This window comes from Brachyhypopomus gauderio, chromosome 15, assembly GCF_052324685.1.
Source record: "Brachyhypopomus gauderio isolate BG-103 chromosome 15, BGAUD_0.2, whole genome shotgun sequence".
NCBI lineage: Eukaryota > Metazoa > Chordata > Actinopteri > Gymnotiformes > Hypopomidae > Brachyhypopomus > Brachyhypopomus gauderio.
This window is the reverse complement of record NC_135225.1, coordinates 1,594,744-1,618,516: the sequence shown is the minus strand read 5'-3', so window position 1 is coordinate 1,618,516 and position 23,773 is coordinate 1,594,744. Positions and strand designations below refer to the sequence as shown.

The 23,773-nt window shown below is 44.0% G+C and overlaps 1 protein-coding gene and 1 long non-coding RNA gene across 6 annotated transcripts in view; one reads left to right on the top strand and one right to left on the bottom strand.

Annotated features, from left to right (window-relative positions):
* Positions 1–23,773, top strand: part of LOC143476717 (uncharacterized) — a 62,759-nt gene that overhangs the window by 10,701 nt on the left and 28,285 nt on the right. For all 5 annotated transcript variants that reach the window (XR_013121363.1, XM_076975042.1, XM_076975040.1 and 2 more), the window contains exon 3: positions 18,309–18,414. Coding sequence is in view for 4 of the 5 variants with exons in the window: in XM_076975042.1 (XP_076831157.1) it covers positions 18,309–18,414 (106 nt within the window). In the remaining variant the exon portion in view is untranslated. The remainder of the gene's footprint in view (positions 1–18,308; positions 18,415–23,773) is intronic.
* LOC143476719 (uncharacterized) lies at positions 1,258–23,773 on the bottom strand. The gene is made up of 2 exons (XR_013121368.1): positions 23,593–23,773; positions 1,258–1,690 (listed from the first exon to the last, which is right to left on the bottom strand). It is a non-coding gene; the product is annotated as an uncharacterized LOC143476719 (long non-coding RNA).

Below are 23,773 nucleotides of genomic sequence, written 5' to 3'. Positions count from 1 at the left end.
ATTTATTTAAATATTTAGAATATTTAATTCACTAGGTATGAAGATATTTTGAGACAGTGCACATAAATTTCACATTATAAAAAAAATTTCATGCTTACATATTACCTTGCATGTATTGCTCAAATAATTAAACCTACACAGTAAAAAAAAAGATATTCCAGTTTGTCAGCAGAAATATTGCAATTTTCAGCCCCATCAGTGAGACAACAGCAAGAGAAATAAAGTTTGCAAACAGCAAAAGCCCTCTGCTGCTGTATGTGTGTGAGTGAGAACTCTCCTGATATCTGCGAGTCTGTGGTGACCTTAGTCATAGTTTATTTTTGCACCTGACTGCCTGCTAATGTATAGAGCTTTCATGAGGAAACGGTTCAATAAAACAGGATCATCTGTCTAAAAGCAAGACGACTCTCAGAAAATCAATACGATATTCTACACTAAAGCCTCTGGTGTCAAGGCACCTCGGAGAGCCGTTTGTGAAGCATCCTTTCACATAATACAGAGGCTGCCTACACATTTGAATACAGTTCACTGATGTGTTTTGGTCTAAAAACAAGTTCTGTTGCATGGTATATCAAACTCTGCTCTGATGTTGTTTTATTATGACATTACTTTTAGCCTTGCTGACTTCGTTTTGCATGGTAAAGTGTTTTAAGTTTATCATTACTGCTGAATGTGTTTAAAGTATCTTCAGGCCGAAGCGTGCTAATCTAATTAAGCAAAGTAACCTTGAGGACTGTATTTTGTATATTTTTCTATTTTTAAAGTAAAAAATAATGATATTTGAATGAAATTTGAAAAAGCTGATATTATTTTTCAGACTCCTTGTTTTAAACACACTTAATTAACATTTTCTGGCTGTACCTTACAGTCTTCTTCAAGAGGAACAATGAGAGTTTTAAACACATTTAAACTTCATCTTGCGCTCAGGTCATAGGTCATATAATTCTATTAGAAATGTAATGCAATTTTAGGGTAGGTTTGATATTGGATTCTATTATTACTTGATGCAGGTTTTGTGGGGCACAAATGTAGTTTGTAATATTTTGTTTATCCGTTGCCTTTTCCAGACTTTAACTCTGCTACAATGCTTCTATTTATTCAGACGTCTACACTGGAACCATCTAAAGATGAAAACATGTTTTTGTTAATGATCATGTAGCTTCAATATTTGCTTTATAATGGAACATTTCAAACTAAACTTTCTGCACAAGCATGATGGTCTATTTGAGCGAAATGAAAACACACCTGAATCGAATATCTGCAAAACAGGTTTTATTTGCTAAGAGTTTTGGGCACATAAGAGTACAGTTAATATCTCCAAAGCCATATTTCAAGTGTTGAAATATATATGACGTCCTGCCAGATTCCAAAATACAGAATATAACACGTACATAACAATTACATAATATATTACATGCAAATATGTATGTTCTCCTCTCCCTTCCTCTCCCCTCCTCTCCCTCTCATTCTCCTCTCCTCCTCTCCCCTCCTCTCCTCTACCCTTCTCTCCTCTCCTCCCTCCTCTTCTCCTATCCTAGTAATGTTTTGACGTAATGCCATGAATCTGACTGGAGCTGCTTCCTTGTCTTGCTTAGCTGTCAGTAGACTCCATTCTTCGTGCTCGCCCCGACGTCCGGCAGGCCAGACAGTCAGAAATGTCAACAGAGGAGTAGGAGGAGTGTTTAATACACTGAAACAGAAGAATAAAGGAACGTAGTAAGTCACAGGAGGAGTAGATGGTGGTGGGGGTGGTGTTGGGGGTGTGGGGGGTCTCAGTGAGGTGGAGGGGGTGTGGGGGGTCTCAGTGAGGTGGGGGTGGTGTTGGGGGGGTCTCAGTGAGGTGGGGGTGGTGTTGGGGGGGGTCTCTGTGAGGTGGGGGTGGTGTTGGGGGGGGGGGGGTCTCTGTGAGGATAGATGGCCCCTCAGGACAGCGGGAGCATTCTCTCAGCCTCTCACTCTCAGGTATCCAGTCGATAACAGATGCATTAGTCTGCTGCTCTGCGTGGGTTTTGGGTTTAAACACACATTTTCTTAATACAACATGACCCCATTTCCTCCACTCATTAATCATGAAACTTGATTAGACCGGCCCCTTCTAGCCCGACTGTCCAGCTGCCTCTGCACCCTTCATGCACGGCCCACATCCAGCCCGGAAAACACACAGATGTTGGCTGAGAGGGCATGCTGATCTAGAGCTGGGTGCTAGCGCGGTGGGTGCTAGCGCTGTGGGTGCTAGCGCTACAGGACATGCTGATCTAGAGCTGGGTGCTAGCGCTGTGGGTGCTAGCGCTGAAGGCCTAACAGTTTACTCCTCGCTGTCTTAAAGATCTGGAGCACCTCCTACAATCAATGTTGTATTTACACTACGCATACCAGCTCTGTCCCCAGATCGCTAGCGACACACAGCCCCACACTCACGGGCTTCTTGCCCTTTGTCTACTTCTAACTGGCTTCGTTAGCACGCGCCGTACCGGCCCCAGCGGGGGCCCGTGTCAGATGTTCCACTGTGACGAACCTGTTCTGTTCCCAGGGCTTATACAGTTGGAACTCCTAACTGTTTTAAAAACACGCTTGTTTATGGAAGTAAACCGTGTGCCTTGAGGACACACCGGGGAAGTTGTGATCATGCCTGATGTGAACTGAAGAGTGTGAAGCTGGTCCTGAGAAAGATTACGTGTGTCGTGGAGTCATAGCTCTCGTGCCTTGTAAATATGGCTTCTGCAGCCGATATGAAAGTAGGAGTCAAAACAGCGTTAGATAGATAGATAGATAGATAGATAGATAGATAGATAGATGGATGATGGTTTTCCTAACGTTTTCCGGTTATCGGCTAGGAGGGGCTGGTTAATGGATTAGGCGTGTCTGTCTGTTGCTGTCCTGCTGTTCCTGCCCTGCGTGGAAGGCGGGTCAGAATCGGCTCAGTGGGCGTGTACATTCCACACTGGCGAACTGGAGACGGAGCTGTGTGGGTCTCGTGGGCTTGGCACGGTCTGTGTGAGAGACCCGGTGGCACAGGGCCCGTGTGTGGGGGTGAGTGTGTGGGGGGGTGAGTGTGTGAGGGTCAGTATGAGAGGGTCTGTGTGTGAGGGCCCATTTGAGGACCAATAGCAGCACACAGGAAACAGGGAAACCAGAATTTGAGGGTCAGAGTAGCAGAGGTGATAGATAAACATGTGTATAAAACACATAATCATATTCCTGCCTTCTCCATGGCAACAGCTCCCATTGAACTGAACAATAAACATTTCAGTGTCGGTCTCAGTCCTAAAAGCCTGAACATGCCGTTCTTCTGCTAGCTAGGCAGAGCAACACAGCCGCTGTGCTGGATTTGTGCGTGCGTAGATGTTGAGATGTTCATATGGTGGTCACACAGTCCATACACGGTTCATGCGGTTACGACTGCTGTTTAATCTGGTTGCCTTTTTCTACAGCAGCTGTGTTGGGACAAAAACCCAGAGCTGTGGCTCTGCTAATGACTGACAAGATGTTGTGGGAGAAGCTACTACATGTATACAGTTACCTGAGGTAATAGCGTGAACTCTGAGACACATGGTATTCTAATACACACTCACACACACGCAGGGATGGGGTTTCAGTACAGTTAGGGGAGTATGCAGCAGTTTCTGTCTGTGTGGTTTCCTGTGAAAGCTGAGCAGTTGATTCCACCTTTCAGAACCGAAGCGACCCTGATACCAGATACTCCACAACAAACACACACACACACACACACACACACACACGCACACACAGCTTCATGCCCTTATGCCCTTGATTAAATGTGGCATTTAAAATGTTACCTTTTTAAATTAAAAAGACATTTTAACAAAGCTGCTGTAAGGGTGAGCTTATACCAGTGGTCTTGTTCAGTGATTGTTCAAGCATGTTCAGTCTTTTGGAAGCTGCGTTGTCTACATTAGCTCAACCTCATTTTCATTTAAGAATTAATTTTTACATTAACACCTCTAGCTCGACAACAGATGATTCACCATGACGACAAATCAAACAGAAGCGGTCCAGTACACACCCACTGGGAGGTTAATACAACATATACATCATGTACCTCATGAAACACGCACCTCACCTTTGTCTTGGCCATCTTAGGAATACACACACACACACACACACACACACACACACACACACACTACAAGGCTACAAAGTGACAGGCAAATCGATGAAGGGCCTGAGTAAATATCAATATCAGTCCCCAAGTAGCCTCTTAACTAGCCTGGTCACTTACGCCCAAGTGCTCACCCCTCATTTACATGGATTCTCTCATCAATCGCTCTCAGGACTAACTGTCCAGCTGCTGTCAGGACTAACTGTCCAACTCCTCTCAGGACTAACTGTCCAACTGCTCTCAGGACTAACTGTCCAACTGCTCTCAGGACTAACTGTCCAACTGCTCTCAGGACTAACTGTCCAACTGCTCTCAGGACTAACTGTCCAACTGCTCTCAGGACTAACTGTCCAACTGCTCTCAGGACTAACTGTCCAACTGCTCTCAGGACTAACTTTCACTATCAGGGCCTGTCTAACTTTTACTATCAGGGCCTGTCTAACTTTTACTATCAAGGCCTGTCTAACTTTTACTATCAGGGCCTGTCTAACTTTCACTATCAGGGCCTGTCTAACTTTCACTATCAGGGCCTGTCTAACTTTCACTATCAGGGCCTGTCTAACTTTCACTATCAGGGCCTGTCTAACTTTCACTATCAGGGCCTGTCTAACTTTCACTATCAGGGCCTGTCTATCACCCCACTAAGTTCTTCCTGTGCCACTTTGTCAGCTAGACAAGCAAATAAACCCAGACAAAGAGTGTTGGCTCTTATTTTTAGCATGGTGCTAAGGTGATACCCACTGCGATGCTAGCCACAACAAGCAATCTCAGTCCGTCAGGGGGAAATATGGGCTTGCTTACTGGAACCCCTCTCTTCCCTGAGCGCTCTCTCTCTCTCTCTCTCTCTCTCTCTCTCTCAAACTGTGACCTACTGCTTCTCTCTCTCCATCTCTCTCTCTCTCTATCCCTCCATCTCTCTGCAGAGCCTCCTCCCTTGACGCACTGTCGGGCGGGCGGACAAATTCCTGTGGGCTATCGGGTTACCCGTCGCCATGGTAACAGGTGGGAAGGCAGCTCCATTAATCATTTAGAGCGCGGCCCAAATGGAGGTGGGCCTGATTGCAGCGGATAGGGTATCATCATCCCCTCCCCCCCCCCCCCCTCCCCCCCCAGGGACCTCCTTGATTTGAATTAGAAAAGATTAAGCTAGCACCCCCTCACCCTCCATAACTCTCCACCCGCCCCCACACCGCTCCCCCACACCCATGGCCCAACATCACCACCGGGCTGCTGGTATCATGTGACCTCGCTCGTCGGAGCCATGCGGATTAAGAGCTTGGAGCCGAGTGCTTGTTTTTCAGTGAGCCCCTGAAACATAAGATGTGTGCAGGTGTCAGCGACGCGAAGCGCCCAAGCCTGCCGAGGAAGAGGAGGAGAACGAGCGCCAGCCCTCGCTCTTCCTCTCCTCCGCCTCGCCACGTCGCTGCCCTTCCTCGTCCTTTCGCTTTATCGCTTACTTGTGGCTACACTTTTTTTCAAACTGGAAGCGATAACTCAGTTTTACTCGCGCGCTGGTGTTTCCTCTCTCTTTCAGGCCTATGAAACGGTGCATTGGTTGCAAAAGCTTTATAACTTTTAAAAAAGCTTTATAACTTAATAGGAATACACTTTTTACGAGCGTGTAGGACGACTGGCGCTGGGGGAAACTGAGCTGGGATGACAGCGTGGGTACAGTTGGAGGGACACAAACAAGTCCTGCCCTTTGGGATGGGGGGGGTGGAGGGTTTAAGTCTGAGTTTCAAAGCGGAGGTCAGTTTGTTCGGGTCCGGGTTCAGGCCAGTGAAACGTGACGAGCGGTGAAACTGCCCGAAAGCGTCAGCCCGTGAGAAGTGGATCTAGATAACACGGTCGCCGGGGCCCCCTCGGCCCCAAACGACAGCCCCGCGAGTTTCAATTTATGGGGCTGCGGCGAGGGAGACGCAGGGCGCCACAAATCACAGCCGCTGTGAAATAGTGGCTCGGGCCGTCTCCACCGCGAGCGGCTCCCAAAGGTGCCCACCAAATTTACGGGCGACTCCAGCACATCAAACGCTTGCCATAACTTAAACCCAGACGATTTTACTGTTCTGTGGAAGTAGGGGGTGTGGGGGCGGAGAGGGGGATGCAGGAGAGAGATGAGAAGGAAAGATAGATGGGCCGCGGAAAAATTAAAACCTCCTTTGTCTCAGACAATTAAAATTCCGCTGGCTGCCACATCGAGGAGTCGGGGATTCCTCGCCGGGCCTACCGGGTCTCAGTAATGGAGCTTAAACTAATACTGATACGTAATGAATCCAAGCTGTGTTGTCTCGGAGATTTCGGGGTTATTTTTTCCTCTTTCTCTTTCTCCTGTGTGAAGAGCGGAGAGTGGGCCTCTCAAAAGAAGCCCAATGAGATTATTATTGGCTGTCCTCGTTAAAATTAATGACTTTGACACCTTGCTTGTCTATGTCATAAGGTATTTGCTGGTACATGGCCTTGTTAATGTCCAGTCTAATAAGTGTGACACTAGCTGGCGCTCTAACCAGATGCTGGCCCGCAGGTCATATCAGTAAGGATAGACCACGTTGTTATGGCATAGATTGATAAGCACAGACCCCAAACAGACCCCAGCCTCACTGGGAAGCCCGTTGTATTAGATGAATTTATTTATTTATTCAGAACTCTCTTTAGGTTTACAGATGTACAGAGACTGTACCATATCTGTGGTCATTCGCAGTTTGTGTTAGCAATGTCCTGTCTCTATTTACAATAGCTAAGACACCCAGAGATCACAATGGTGCATTTAAACTTAGTAATGGAACCTGAAGTGAGCTGAATCATTTCTGCTTGGTCCTGTGCTCAGGAAGGTTTAGAGGTCAACTGACAAATTTCAAGTGGTGAAAGGCGGGATACAGTTTGTCAAGGTTGCGATACAGCCTGTAATAGTACACTAGCAGAATGTCCCTATACGAGAGGTGTAGCAGGGAGTCGGGGGTTCGGCTCGAGTGATCACCTGAGATTATCCCGCAGTTATGCCATACAGTCAACCATAGTGATCTCTTCACCCTGTGTTTTTTTAAAACCAAATGCAGCCAGTACTATGAAAAAGAAGGAACAGATAGCTAATGGCTAATAGCTAATGGCTAAACATTCCTGACTACTTCAGATGCCCGTTGCTTGTAGACATAACTCAACCCAACGTTATTAAAATAGGCTAAAGTCTATCAGTCAACACTGCGTTGTGTGGACAGAGTTTTCCCTTCTGCATGCGTTAGATGGGTTATCAGGTTATCTCGTCTGCAGGGTGTCAGGCCTTCAGCAGAACAACTATCACTGCAGGTGAGTGTTTCATGTAGCCAAAGTATAAGATTTTTATGAGGGCCTTTTCTGAATGAAAATGTTGTGGGGAAAAAAATCCTCTAGGCATTGTTGAAAACTTAAGATCCAGCTTCAGTGGAGTAGGTGTAAGGTGTTTCTGACAAAGTGCAGTGGTAAGTTTATACTAAATGCCAGGAAAGACTTGGGTTGACACTCTCTCCCAAGAGACTATGGGTTTACCTGATGGCTGTGCGAGTTGTGGTTGAAAACAATTAGTTTTGCATTCACTTTAGTGTCGAGTATACCTATTGTAATATATACAAAAAAGTCAACTGGGTATAAATATTTGTAAATTAGTAATAAAGTCATTTATTTCAAGACATTGCTGGTGAGAAGTGAGTCGTGTTTTTAATTAAGGGTGGATTTGCATGTAAACGTGTTATTTTATAATTAGAGATGGTTGCGAGTGTAATAAAAACATCAACAAAAACCAGCAGCGGTGTCGGAGCGTTGTAGTGATCCCGTGATGTTAACACCTCCTGTCTCAAAGCTGCACATGGCTCTCCTGTCTTATCTGCCTCTTCTGCCTCTGTGAACTAGAACTCTCCTGCCCTGATGACTTTACGAGTGCCTGAGATCACTTGCTCAGCTGGTCGCTGAAGCTGTTCACGACCTGATGAGAGAACTTTTAGCATCAGACACGGTTTGGCTCAGCCAAGCTGTGGCTGTCACCGTACGGCGGGCCCCTACTGGTCGCCTCCGTCTACAGCAGCAGTTGTGGTGTTGTGTTCGTCCCTCAGGTGGGCGGAGCCCGCGATCTGTCTCACCTGAGGGTCGTTTGTTCTTCTATATATGTCTTGTCTTTGTACCAGATAACCGCTGGTCATTATATCCTTCATTTGGATCATGTCACGGATTTTGGTTTGCGCACTTTTCCTATTAAACTCTCCTTGTTCCCTGAGACTTGGCGTGATCGCTTCCATTTTATTTCGCTCACCCTGCCCGTCACAATGGCCATGCGAAGTTAGTGGTGTAGCAGAGAGACGGGGGTGGGGGGCGTGAGCGGGGTTGGGGGTGGGGGGTAGCCACAACGCTTTCATTTATTCCCCACTTCCTTCCTATATAATTCAACTCAATTACCTCTTTTGTGAAGTGTTTTTATTAACTTAAATGTAATGATTAGAGTGGGTATTAAGTCTTACAAATTAGAAATGATATTTGTCTAATTATATTTTCTTACTCTGAATTGCCAAGAGTGGAGACTGTGACAGAGTGCTACAGCGTCGCCGTGTGCCTGCAGGAATATCCACACTGCATGTGTGTGTGTGTGTGTGTGTGTGTGTGTGTGTGTGTGTGTGTGTGTGTGTGTGTGTGTGTGTGTGTGTGTGTGTGTGTGTGTGTGTGTGTGTGTGTGTGTGCCTGCATGAATATCCACACTGCCTCTGTCTCTGGGTAGAGCTCAGTGGGAGACCAAGACCTGTGGGGGCGTCTCAGATTTCCTGAACAGGTTGATAAAGTACAGAGTCCAGACGCTGGAGAGAAGAGAGGAGAAATAGTTCCTAACGTCTCACTGAGCTGAGCCACACAGCAATGAGACACACATTCCTCCTTTGGGGACGTTCCCTCCGTTTAACTTTAATTAAGCACACCTACTGAACCTCGTAGGAACAATGAGATCTGTGTGCGCGAGTGTGTGTGTGTGCGTGCGTGTGCACTCGAGTGAGAGTTAAACTAGATATGTAAATTCCAGTCAAGAGAACTGCTTCAGCCATCGGCTTCTACTGATCTTAAGATTTCATCCACATCTAGGTGCATTTACACTTGTTTCAGTGTGGAACTGAGACATGATTTATGACGCAAGAACTGAGAGACAGAGAGAACTCAGGAGAATAAGAAGTGGGTTCATATCAATATCTACATAAGTCAATTCAGTTTGATATGTAAACAGTATGTGTTTCTCAAAGACTGGAGCACCGTTTTAATTTTAATAATGATATTGGTCTTGGCTTGGATACTTTTGTCCCAAAAGACCATGAAGGGCCCAGCGGACGGGGCAGGAGACGGGGCAGGAGACGGAGGATGCATCACCCTCTGCACTATTTATTACCACTATAATATTACAGCATTCTGCTAAAGCGCTTGTGCGCAGGTTGAGCCCAAAAAAGTATCATTCCTTCACTGATACAACAACAGAAACAGGGAGGCCATAAAATAGCATGAGGTGGTTCATGGAGTATCATCACAGATTGATTCCAGATCCACGTTTTACAATCCTGAAAAGAATACCTGCCCTGTGTCCTGATCTTACAGAGTCCTGTCCCTCCAGACGGCCAGCTGCCATGAAGTGGGCATTCACTCTTCTTTCATTACTTAATCCTTCCATGACATTTTTCTTTCTTTTTTTTCTGCCCATACCTTGGTTTGGCGTCCAGAGGGTTCGATGCATTGACAGGGGATTTGAAAATCCTGCCTTCTGTTGCTCGAAGTTTCCTTTTATTACAGGGTGGTTTCATTTTACCCATCAATCTCAAGGTTGTCACAACAGCTCTGAGCTCTTCAGCTTTCCATCAGTGCTACAGGCCAGGATCAAGACCAGACACACCGTTCTCTCTCTCTCCCTTTTTCTTTGCACATTGTTTTGTGCATTAGTGTAAAACATCCCATTGTTCAACATGGTACTGAGAGCTGAGCAGTGTAATCTGTAACTATTTCCATCGTAGCATTTGGCAGACACTCTTATCCAGAATAACTTACATATTTATCAGTATGACTGTATGTGTGCTTCCTGGGAATTGAACCTATGACCTTGGTGTTACTTACACCTTACACAACCTGCTCTACCAGGTGAACTACAAGAGTATGTCCTGATGCTTCCAGTTTGGCTTATTATTATTATTATTATTTACAGTAATAGCTATTTACAGTGTATTAAAACAGTATTACACTACTCTATTGTTCTTTTAATATGTTCAGATTGAAGTTGATTGAAGTCTTCAAACTGCCTTTATCATGATTGAAGTCTTCAAACTGCCTTTATCATGACCCATATCTTTCCACATTAAAAGCTGCGAAGTGAGCACTGTGGATACTATAAATTGAACCTCAGCATTAAAACCAACCTCATCTGCCAGGAAGTGGAGTCCAGGTCAGACCGCTCTCACCAATCAAGAGGGCCCGATCTGACTTGGTGTTTTGCAAAAAACACAAACGGTGAAATTCACCAGTGTCAGCTTTCCCCTGCATGCCTGCCACTCAGAAAGACGGCTGCTCGGATTCAGTTGTAGCCACTGGGAAGAGATGGGGGGTGGGGGGGACGTCAGTGTTGGAAGAGAGGATCCTGTGTCATTTCCTGTTCCTCTGCTGTCTTCCTGACCTTGTCGGTGATCCACCTCATGCCTCTCGCTATAAACTTGCATGTCCTGCCCTGGCTCAGTGTGCCCCGATGCCCACATCTCCAGCGTGGCCCTGCTGGGTGTTGGCTCCGACCCCGGGCGAGGGGCCAGCCTCGGCCCCTGTGTTTGAGCAGAGATGCATGAGGAGCTGTGATTTTTTATTTCTCTTGGAGGCTTCGTTCAAAGGGCAGTCACTCTGTCTGGCTCACACCAAGACTTCTCAGAGTCCCGGGGACACGCACACACAGGCGAGCCCTCTGTGCACACGCACCCGAGCTCTTTCAAAGGGGCTGATTATGAAAGCAAACTGGATGTTGTCTTTAATAAATGCGCCATTGAAAGTGGGTGCAAAGCTAAAGGGTGAAAATTGGGTAAAGGCTTTACCACATCATATTAACATTGATCTTGCCTGATAGATATCCCTCCATTTACACTTTTCTGCTAGAAGTCTTCGTTTCCTACTCCAAACACTAATCAGATTAGATGGGGCTCATAGACTTGAAATATGCTGAGATGTGCTGTGATGCACCAGATAAGCATTAAGCTTGTTTTTCCTGTCAGGAAATATGCAAGGAACAGTCTGGTCTTCTCAAAAACCTCCAAGATACAATCCTCACCAAGCAAAAAAGAGAAACAATAAGAATCCCCATAAATCAATTACATCTCCAAATCCAGGCTGACTGTTATCTGCATGTGGTTATGGACTTGCAACATAACAGGTGAAGAAATGATACTGGATGGTACGACTGCCGTCAAGTACAATAAAACGTCCTCCTGAGTCTGCTTAGTGTCCAGAGCTTTAATGAACTTGCCAAAACATCACAGCCCGTGTTAGACTCGCTCTCCCGTTCTGTGGGGGGATGTGAAGTTCAAGAGCCGTTAGCTCTCAGCAGCCCGAGGTGAGCCGGCGTTTTCCGGCGTGGCCGTGTGATTGTGGAACTGCCGGGGAAGGAGCTGGGAGGTGCACCTCCGCACAGTGAGACCTTTAGAGAAGGTAACAGAGGGAGACAGGGCCCCTAATGTACGTCAGCACTATTGCAGGGGCTCTGTGTATTGACAGAAATGCAATGCGGTGAGATGTGCTCCAAGAGCCTCGCGCCTTCTGTTCTGTAGCCCGTCTGTCTTCCACACCAGCCCGTCTGTCTTCCACACCAGCCCGTCTGTCTTCCACACCAGCCCGTCTGTCTTCCACACCAGCCCGTCTGTCTTCCACACCAGCCCTCACTGTAACTGTAGGATTTCAGCTGACATGAAGGACACTCCGGGAAGAAACCGTTAGCACTGACTTCCAGACTCTCACAAACTCCCTCTGCCTCCCAGTTTCTTCTACGGTAATATAATCACAGCTGGGCCTGAGCCGCAGTGCTCTCGCTAACGTGTTGTTTTACCACGGGACTATATTGTGAAAAGATGGAGCAAGATGTGAAGGTCGAGTGTGACTTTGAGTCAACCTTTGACCCTGAACAGTAGTATGCAGTGTGGGCAGTGACAGAGAGGTCACCCACCAAACATCAAAGCGCTGCTCACAGGGCCTGTGTTTTTATGAGTTCACCTGCAATCTGGCCGCATGCTTTTAGTTTGTGAAAAAAGGCTGGTTAATAAACGGCCATGTTAGGGCCTACATTAAGGCCCGCACGTCCCAGCTGATCTGGGATGCTGGTGACCTTCTGCCTCATGCAGATGTCCTCACGGATGTTCGCCCTTGTGTTTGGCAGCAGACACGTCTGGAGAGGATCCTGAGTTCAGTGGCAGTTAGGACAACCAGCTTGCCTGTTTGATGATTTTCTATCCTTGCTCTTTAACTCTATTTTGTGTGTCTTCCCCTCACGAAACGGCAGGCATGCACCTACTCCCTAAACTGAAGACGTTAAACCCGTTTGATCACCTGACGTGTTTACTTCTGTGGTACGCTTTCGATTACCGTAGCACTTGTAACTCTGGGAACGTTCAGTATCGACTCTGGAGCCGTAACAGTCACACCGGTTCGGTTAGAGAGCTCAGAATACACCGGTGTCCTCTACTTGCTCTGAGAGTCAGAGTTCCGCTGCCCCCGGGTTGCCGGCAGACCTGGTGCAGCTGTTTGTCTGCACGTCTGGCCTTCAGGTCGCTCCAGGCCGCCTGGCCCACATCTTTTATAGATAACGTTAGTGTAGCTGATGTAAATACGGCCGTGTCCGCCGCGTCCCCACTCAGCGTGAGCAGAGACTGGCCGCCAGCCCTGGGTCTGACCCTCACGCCGCGCTCCCTCACGTGAACCTCGCACAGCACGCAGCGGGGAGCCGTGAGCCGGCCACGCAACAATAAATATCCCCCCGCACACTCTCCGTTCCGATGGATGCTTCCAGTTGATATCGGGTTGTAGCTTTGTACGGAGCCATAAATAACGCTCAGACTTCTCTCTGCCTCTCTGGGAAGGACGGTTCTGCCTTTCGTTTGGGAGTTAAGAGGTTATACGCTATTTATTGTGCTTTTACTGCTAGAAACACAATCTCCTCCATCAAACATGTCTGCTGCACCTTGACAGGCTGTAAGCAGCACTTCAGACGAACAGATGTGGAACGCACAGAAAAAAAGAGACTTGTTTCTTGTCTCTTTTTTTTTTTTTTGCAGGCATTTGTCCCGTGCATTACGCAGGTGTGTAGAGCGTTTTTTAATTCATGTACATTCAGATGTCAGGGTGCGTGCTTTGGTAATGTGGGGCTCAGCGCTCAGTGCTTCAGATGATGTTCAACACCACCCTGTTCAACACCACCCTGTTCAACACCACCCTGCTCCACTGGGTCCCACTGGCCAGCTGGAGTGTGTGTAGACACACACACACACACGTCGAGTGAGGGTCTGCATGGGCTTTTATCCACTCTGACCTGCGGGTGTAAAGTCCTCTTTAATGCCTGAGAACTACGGGGAGAGTGCCATGGTCCTCACTACTGTCCCCCCCCTACACACACACACACACACACACACACACACACACACACACACACACACAGATCAGACTGGCTGTGTATCTACTGCTCTGAGCTCAGGGCTACATATAATAAAGTGATTGTGTCAGTTTTCCATGTGACAGGGACTCAATTGGCCATCTGTTCAATCTACAAATCAAGACTAATCTGATGGCAGACAGTGCAGTATGACAACTGACATCTTTTGTACTGGCTGACAGCTCTTAGCCTGCTGGGCTGAGTGGAAGAAGAGAAACTAGAGCCGGGACAGGTCTGTGTTTCACCTCAGTCTCCCCCTCAGCGGACGGCTGGTCTTTAACATGACTGACTGCCTGGTCATGTGTGTCCTAGCTGCTTGGCCTGTGTCTTCACCAGCAGCTCACGCATCTTTTATTTGTTGTTAGATGAATTTATAAATAGAGATGGACAAATCAAACCACACAGTGTCTTATTACAAATGGCAAACACCCCATAAAGAACTGTAACTAATACACTACAAATTATTAACATACTAGCTAAAAATACTAAAAGATACTAAACATTGCACTAAAATGTTTTAGACTGTTTAACTACATTTTAATGCATCTTTATAAAAGTTGTTGAAAATGTAAACAGTCTGTCATAGGTCGCAACTGGAGTTTATTTTGGCTGGGATGTTTTGATGTACACAGAAAACATGGTTGTGTTCGTACTGGGGTTTGTCCGTGCATTCATATACGTGTGTCTTACTGACTCTTGGTGTTCACACTAACACAGTGCTAAAACAGACAGGCTTTATAACTCGGCCCACATAACCACTTTTACTAAATTACACGTCAGTTACACTGATCACATATTACACATCAGTTATACTTCAGGACATGATCCTCTTGCTACAGTCGGGACATGCAGGGTGTACTGTCCACCCACGGGACGCCTTGACCCAGCTCCTGCACAGATGGGAAGTGATCAAAACACCATTCAGTGGTGTGACACGGATGTCCCTAAAACACCAGGCCATCCCATTGCAAATCCAGTATGCTAGCAGCATATGAAATGCAGTATTTTCATGAGAACATGTGGGTGTTCGATGGTCAGTTTACATGCTAAAACAGAACCATCCATCTGTTTGTCGCTAATCGAATCTCACTGTAATTACTTTTTTATTCACTATTACTACATAATATAAAAAACTTAACAATTTTATTGTTTGTTTTTGTTTAAGGAATCAAACATAAGTTTACTTCAGCTGCCCAATAATAATATAGCTCTCTTTGAACCATGGTATGATAAATGATGGTATTGTCATTATTAAGGAGCATTCATCCACACTACCCTACAGCGAGAGTTTGGTGCAGACAAAACTGGTTGAGCACTGTCAATAATTCATGTGTGAAGATATTCATGTGTGTCTTTTTTGACCCAAAAGTTAAACTAGGGCTGCACGATTAATCGTATTTTTATCGTTATCGCGATGTGAAGTTTCACGATAAACACATCGAAAGAGCCACGATAACTCCTTGAATAACAGCAAACTCAAATTGCGTTATCCTCGTCCAGCAATAGAGGGAGCTATTCGCGCTGCAGACTATGATCACGTGACGTAAGTAGGCAAGAGGCAGAGTGAGGCAGAGTTGCCAGGTTCGCGGTTTTCGCCAAATTGGGCTTGTTTGAAAATCCAGCCGTGGGTAAAAATTCTGGGGCCGCAGGGTGCGGTTTTTTGGGCTACTTTTGAGTTGGGCTACTGCGGAAGTTACAAGTCAACACTAAGAATCGATCGCGATATAATACTTAATTTGTCTCCATTTCACACTCGCAACCCCCACCCCGCCGACAACTTACACTCGCAGATTTTGTGCGGAAAACTTTTGTAGGACCTGGCAACCCTGGAGTGGGGTGAACACGCTCATCAGACATGCGATTTGGTTTAAGCCAGGTTTACACTTGATGCGGCGCGAGGGTCCGGGAGACGAAAATAACGTAATCGCGGTGGCTTCGCCCGTGTGCAATTGCCTCGCGCGCTGTCGATTCACGAGGTCGTGCACCTCTCGAATTTTGTAAGTTCGCGCGCGCTGCGTCTCGGCGCAATGAGAACAGTCATGTTTGCAGGGTTCATACACCTATACAAGGTGGAATTCAAGCACTTGTACGTCACTTTCAAGGTCCATTTCAATAATTCCCAGCACGTTATTGAATTAAATATTTATACATATACTCTAAATGATTCGAAATAATTCGCTTTTTTATAACATTATTTAATGTTATTATTTATTTAAAGTTCGCGCGCGCCGCGTCTCGGCGCAATGAGAACAGTCATGTTTGCAGGGTTCATACACCTATACAAGGTGGAATTCAAGCACTTGTACGTCACTTTCAAGGTCCATTTCAATAATTCCCAGCACGTTATTGAATTAAATATGTATACATATACTCTAAATGATTCGAAATAATTCGCTTTTTTATCACATTATTTAATGGATATTTATTTTCAAAACGCCCAATCTTAACGTCTTCACGTTCTCTCATGTTTCGTCCTGGAATTACAAGAGGCTCGTATTTGTTAACGTAATACAAGAGAACTGTTCAGTCAGACAGATATTTGTTGTGAAACGAAGTAGTTACAATTTCAAGCCTTTTCAAATACTTTAGCCTAAATTCCAGCACTTTTCAAACCTGAAACACAAAGCAACATTAAAATTGGTCAGGTAAAAGTTCATTCCCCTGTATTTGAGGGGTGTTTTTTATACTACTAGGCCTACATATCGTTTCGGACAACACTGCAAAGAATGTGACACGGCAAGATTAAACGCTTCCGCCGTTCGCGGAGGTTAACGAGGTGTGCGGAGTCGCTCACTCGTGAAAGTATAAACCTAGATTGAATCTATTGTTGAATAAACCTGCAAAATATTTGGAATTATTCTGGATTCATTACACAGTAAAAAACAAAACAAATTAACGTGCTGCTGTTCAGAGAGACACTACATTTCTGTATTTTAATCTTAATTTATCGTGGTTCACATCGATATCGGGATATCCAACAATGTTATCGCACATCGCAATTCTAGTCCATATCGTGCACCCCTAAGTTAAACATTAATGTTTTTCAACAGGACGACGTTTGTCAACTTCTGTCAATGAAATAAACCTGAAAGGAATTAATGTCATCAGGTTACAACTGGTACCAGATAACACTTAGGGTCAAACTAATAACCCTAAGTGAAACAAAGATTACAAGCTAACTTTCTGGAATGGACACATGTAGCTATCCATCAGCTGTGTGTGTGTGTGTGTGTGTGTGTGTGTGTGTGTGTGTGTGTGTGTGTGTGTGTGTGTGTGTGTGTGTGTGTGTGTGTGTGTGCATTTATATGCATATATGTGCACAAACATGACTGTGGGTGGTCTGGACTTTTATTGCAATTTGTAAGCAATTGACATTAATCCTGTCCTGTCCATGTTCCTGTTCTCTCTGTGTGTCTCTCTGTCTGTGTGTCTGTCTCTTTCTCTCTGTGTTTCTCTGTGTGTCTGTCTGTCTCTCTCTGTCTCTCTCCCTGTACTCTCTCTGTCTGTCTCTCTCTCTCTCTCTCTCTCTCTCTCTCTCTCTCTCTCTCTCTGTATCTGTCTGTGTCTCTCACCCTGTCTCTCTCTCTCTCTCCCTATCTCTCTCTGTGTCTGTCTATCTCTCTCTGTGTCTCTCTCTCTCCCTGTCTCTCTCTCCCTATCTCTGTCTGTCTGCCTCTCTCTCTGTCTGCCTCTCTCTCTCTCTCTCTCTCTCTCTCTTTTTCTCTCTCTCTCTTTCAACACCATGCACATTCTTCCTCCTCTTTTACTGCTCATCTCAGCTTACTGACCTCATCTCCACAATCATGTGTACCTACAGCCACACACACAAACACACACACACACACACACACACACACACATCTGCTCTTTAGCCAAGATTACTTCAGGTTTATAAGCAAATCTTGTAGTCTGGTGCACTCAATATTTAAATATTTGCAAATTGAGTGAGATTTTAAGTGAAGTAAGAAAGGTTTGTCAACTTTTGACCTTAAACTCATAAAGGTGGCCAGTTAATTTGGTGGATTTGGGGTGTAGTAATCATAATTGTAATTTATAAAAGTAATATTTTAATTATAAACATGGACTATGGAAGCAGAAAATGAGCAAATCGTAGTTCATTCCTTGGTGTTGAAATACTTTGGAGTTGAAACACAGTATATAGCAACAGTGTTCAACTTCAACAAAAACAGAATATTCAACTGTAACGTTCAACTGTAACGTGTTCTTACATTTCTCCTACCCGCCCCCAGTCTCACCCCAAAGAAATTCAGAAGCAATTTATAGATTTTTGTCTGATTAAAACAAGACAAAATTGTGATGCACAAACAAATTAAACAGACTGTCTATTCAGACCAAAGAATCTTTCAATCAGCAACACAAGACTATCGGCCACAGATATGGCGGATATGGTCAAGTGCAAGATAACATCTAAATATAAATGTGCACAAAACAGCAATGCAATAATGTTCACCGCAAAGCCGGCCTGTCTGCAATATTCTCACTGACTGCCTCACCATTCTGTTTTGTCTACAGTGCGATGGCAGACCAACCATCAAACCTGTCCCGTTCTGCTGGCCTGCGGTGTTGATGGAAACGAACGCTGACCACGAGAAGTGTGGAACAAGAACAAACTCCAGAGGTAAGTCATGTGAACATGTGTTTCTACTCTTCCAAACTAGTTATGTTCAAACAGGAATAAGACCTGTAGTCTCTCCCCTTCTGAGTGTCAACAGCCACTTTCCAAATGTCCATTCAGTTCCCAATAACCAGACGAAGACACACACTTCTACGATAAATGAGACATGGTCCTGTTATTCTGTATTTTTACAGCTTTTGCAGAGACTAATATTATACACTTGCTTTTGCACATCTGATACCATAATGCTTCAATCATTCTCTATTCATTTCGAAATAATTAAAATCAGAATTCCATATTTACATAAATTCGATCAAATATTATGCACAGACATAGTTGCTAGTTACTGTAGCACAGATGCAAGGTCTAGAACATGGTGATTTACTGCACTCTGCACAAGTAGTGAACACACACACGCACGCACACACACACACACACACACACAAATAAATAACTGCTAAATAACTGTTCCCGAATAAACATTTGTATTTCATAAGCAAAACTTATCTAACTCTGAATTTAAACACAATCTTGTAATGAGATCTCAAAATTTGCAAATACTATGTCTGTGACTACTTAAAATGCCAATAGATTTCATTTAATCTTTACAATATTCTTCATTTTACAATATGTCTAATATGTCCTAATGACCTTGAAATAATAAACAAGTAAATCATAAGAAGTATATTTTAAGTCGTTAGTGGAACAATAATTTGAAGGCTTGTTTGTTTTAAGTGTGTGTGCGCACACGGATTGCATATGGGATGTCAGACACATTACTGTTATTACCTATCACAAACTATTTCTGGAATGAAAAGGCCAGAATTTCCTCTGAGCCCACTTAGCTGGGTATTATCAAGCATCCTAATTAATCCGCAGGCCATGGTGAGCTGCGGTGTCCCCTGTGTGACGCTGTTTGTATCGGAGGGGCTGGCGGTCAGAACGTTTACTGGACTCATGGCTCCTGACGCCACATGAACGTCCTGTTTCAAGTGAAGCCACAAACTGCAGTAACAGGTCACGTGACAAGGGCTGTATGCTAATTACACGATAGCATAAAAGCTTGACCAAAAAAAACGCTTTCAGCAAGAAACAAATGTAAGCAAAACTGACTAAGTGCGTCTCTGATTGTAAATGGGTACGGCGGTGGTTAAAGATCCTGTGTAGCTGTATAGTAGATCATCTCAGAAGGAGAGGAGCACACAGAGCCAAACTGGACCCCATTCAGAACCTGCACTCCTCAGTCATCTTTGTGCAATCAAACATGTGTAAAATATTGCATTTGCTCTGTCTTAAATTACAGAGCTATGCATGATGTTTGCTTTACATGATCATGTATTTTGCCAATTTATTAGGTTATGCAGCGTAACATCTGGAGGCTTCGTAACATCTGGAGGCTGTCTGTAAATAATGCGATTACGCCTCTCAGAATGAAGAACTCCAAGATTATAAGAACATGATGGTCAGGTTAACCTGATTAGGAAAGACTGCCAGCATGGAGCTTGTCAATCAGCATCGTGTGTTACCTGCTAATACTGCGAACACTACTGTGTTAATAACCTACAGACTGCTGTTCTAGGCCAGAATGACCACAACGGTTGTATTGCCAATATATTCTAACAATATATTCCCAGCAGTGGACAATGGTACACCGTCTGATGACGGGTTGTTTTTGGTTGACAAATAACTCGTTATTATGCAGTAATGAAATCACCAATTACCAATTAGACTGGATTGGTATTCATTCATTGTAGTTTGTTCTGTCTTGATAAAACATTATTTGCATGTCCTGTGTTATATAAAATACGTGGGTGTGCGTGCGTGCGTGTGCGTGCGTGCGTGCGTGTGTAACTGCTAGTATGTTTGATAACACTCAGCTCTGAAAACTGAACTCTGTTCATGTTGGTCCTTAATCTCATTTATCACTTTCATTTGAGATATTTACTTAAGAAACCACATTACTCATTACTGTAATATTAAGATTAATAACTAAATAATAAACTTGAAGTTTCAGAAATTGACGTCTGCATTTTGACTGCAAGCTGCACATTTGTTAATCAATCATCATAATTAATAGCCTATCATTCAGGCTTATTTAAAAGTCATATAAAAGTACTTATTTTGCTAAATAGCCATGTCTCTGCGGAGTGAAGTCAGGCACGAGTGTGCGTGGTGATTTGGAGGATATATTTGGTAGATCTAACAAATTGAGCTTTGAGAGTGTATGACCAAGGTGCTAGGATACGTCTACGTCCTACAGACACAGAACAGATCCTGTGGATGTCACGTGCAATCTGGGCCTCTTGGGACAGTAAAGCCCAGCATATAGTATCAAGTGTTTTACTCAATGTATCCAATACTTTGAGAGCATAATAGACACTATTTAAGGTGCAAAAACAAACCACACTTGTTCATTGTTAAGGGTGCACATGTGGAGGAAACGGTGGGGGGTGCACACCACACCCTAAACATGGGCTGAGCTTCAAAACCCCTCTTACCGCCTCCATTATGATATATAAATTGGATCTTAGCTCACCCTTTGAACCATGTTTAATTAAAACCGTGTTAAAACAGTCGATGCATCGATTGTACTTAAGTTTTGTGAAGCACTCGAGTTTCTGTAGGCTCTGAAGTCCCAGTGGTCCGCTCTTCTGCTAAAATAGTTCGCTCTTGTAAAAATGTCTTTATCCCTCATTGCTCTGGGCAACAAAAAAAATAAAATACAACACTGTCAACGTGTTTTAACTTGAAATTAGTACAAAACTGTTAAATTTCTGTGTGAAATGCAATTGTATTTGAAAAATGCCATCAACGTAAGGCATGTCGCGTATGCATGTTATTGCTGTATTTGATACTGGGTTATATTTTGTTGAAAACCTTAGCTCAATCAAACGTTAACGTATTAAGATCGCATGTCTGGATAATAGTTATTTGACACTAGGTATTCTGTTAGCTCTAATACATTGGCCCTATACAATGTCATATCAATATTCCTCACCATAGAGGTGTCGTGCATTCGTTTTCCAGTGAAATACACAATTACAACAAACGTCTGGGTTGAATATGTCCTCTCCACGCTGAACATGACATGTGTGGAGGAATGTAAGTCATCAAGGCGGTTGTCTTATAGAACAGGCCTGGGATCAGCCCGGCGCTCCTGCCACCCAGCGCTCTTCCACCAAGATTACAAAACATCTTGCAATAATCAGGCCAATGAGTGGAGGCTGGTGGTGGGAGGTTGTGAAAACAGGGGCCACTATTAGACGAAAGGCGATCCCCATTCATCAGTGCTGTAATAATCACCGCGCAGGTCCAGCGAGGCTCTGATCAGAATGATCCGTGGAAACAAGCCCTTTACAAACATTGTCAAGACGAGACGTGCGCCTTGATTTGACCTGTCACTGCCGTGAAGTGAAGGAAGCAACTCTCTCTGTCTGAAGAGCAGTAAACCTGCGGGCCGTCGTCCACGTTGTGCAACGCTAAATAAAATACTCTGAACTTTTGTGTATAGATGAGATAAATTCACTTCACCGGGGAAGTTCGTTCATCAACACGTGTTCGTTGGTTTTGTTGCATGTTGGATAATTACTTCTCGGACCAGGACGCGTACCGTGCCTCGACTGTTCAGATATTATCAATTTAGAGTAAGGTCAATCAAATGTTATATTTATAATAAAATAAATCCGTTATATTTTAATCCGTTTCTATTAGCACCGTTGTACGATTTGGTAGTAATTAATAAAATAATTAATAATAAAAGTTTTAAGTTAAAACTACTAACAAAATTATTACTTTAAAACCGTTTAATAGTAGGAAAACCCGGACATCGCATTTGAGTAATAACACGACAATAAACAACAAGAACGCCAAAAAAACGTTATTATTGTTAGTTTTCTGTTCTTCTTATAGTTGTTGGTGTTATTTCCGTTAATATAATTACTGCTGTTGCTGTTATATTGTCTCCTATTTATTAAAGGCAGTCGGGGATAAATGTCATCACATCACTATTTATTTTTCATTTTTATAATTACTGATAACGGCGAACATTCCCTCAGACGAACGTTAAAATCCATAACTAAAGAAAACATAATTCTAATAAAAAGAACATGCTAGATATGTGAATCTATGACGGATCGTGTGTGTATGTGTATATACATATGTATGTGAGTATGTATATACTATATATGTACTATATATATATATATATTGTGTGTGTGTGTATGTATGTATCAGAAATAATTTGTCTACCTAATTTAGAATTTCAGTGCGTATGTGTGTGTGTGTGTGTGTGTGTGTGTGTATATATATATATATATATATATATATATATATATATATATATATATATATATATATATATATATATAATCTGACATTCAAATAAAGAGAGCAACAAAAAATAAAACGATTTGTTTATGTAACTTTCCTGTAATACGAGGTGTGATATGTCAGTGAGATCCACATAGTTTTAATTTTTATAAACTGGATAAACAACCAATGATTCACTTTCCTCATATATATGTGTATATATATGTTCATGTATCATATTGTTATTGCATTTATATATTTACACTTATTTAATAACCACAGTGCTCAGGTTTTTATCCCTGTAGGTTTGTAAAGGCTAATATTCCCAAGGGCATGCCTTTTGTCAATTAAGTTATAGTCTGTACATGGTTTGAGGTCTTAGGCAGCACGCGTCTAATCATCTCTACGTCATGGGCCTGCACGTGCGGAACACAGCATAAAGTGAAGAGTTCAATCTCATTTTAACTCTCACTTACAAACCTTTCACTTTTCTAATAAACGTCAGCAATTTTATATTTTCACACGAAACGTGTCTGTGCCTAATTGTTCTGAGGTCTTTAGGTCTGTAATGTTTTAGGTCAGAGACCGTGATGAGACGCACGTCAGTTCCTCTGCCGTTGTGCGCGCGGGCTGTTGAGATCCGCGCCACCGGACAGCTCGCGCTCTGCGCTACGACGCTCGCGGTATTCACAACGGCCACGATACGCGAATACGTTACGCAACTGCTGCGTTTTGCGTCATGCGGTCAATTTCTACACTTTAGTTCCGATGAAGAACACCACAAATGCATCGCTGTGTCATCACGTATCAAAGAACGTGGGTGTAAAATAGCGCGGAGTGCAAAAACGTTTAACAGGTATTCACGTGTCTTACCGGCACCGGGGGTCCCTCGTAGTTTCCTGTCCACTTTTCTGCGGGCACTGGGTAATAGGACCGCTGTTCTCTCTAAAACTCGCTCCTTCAGCGGTTTATTCCTCACTTAAACCGCCCTCCAAACGCGCAACTCTCTTGCACGTGAGATCCCCGTGTAGCACGAGCTGCAGCGCGCGCACTA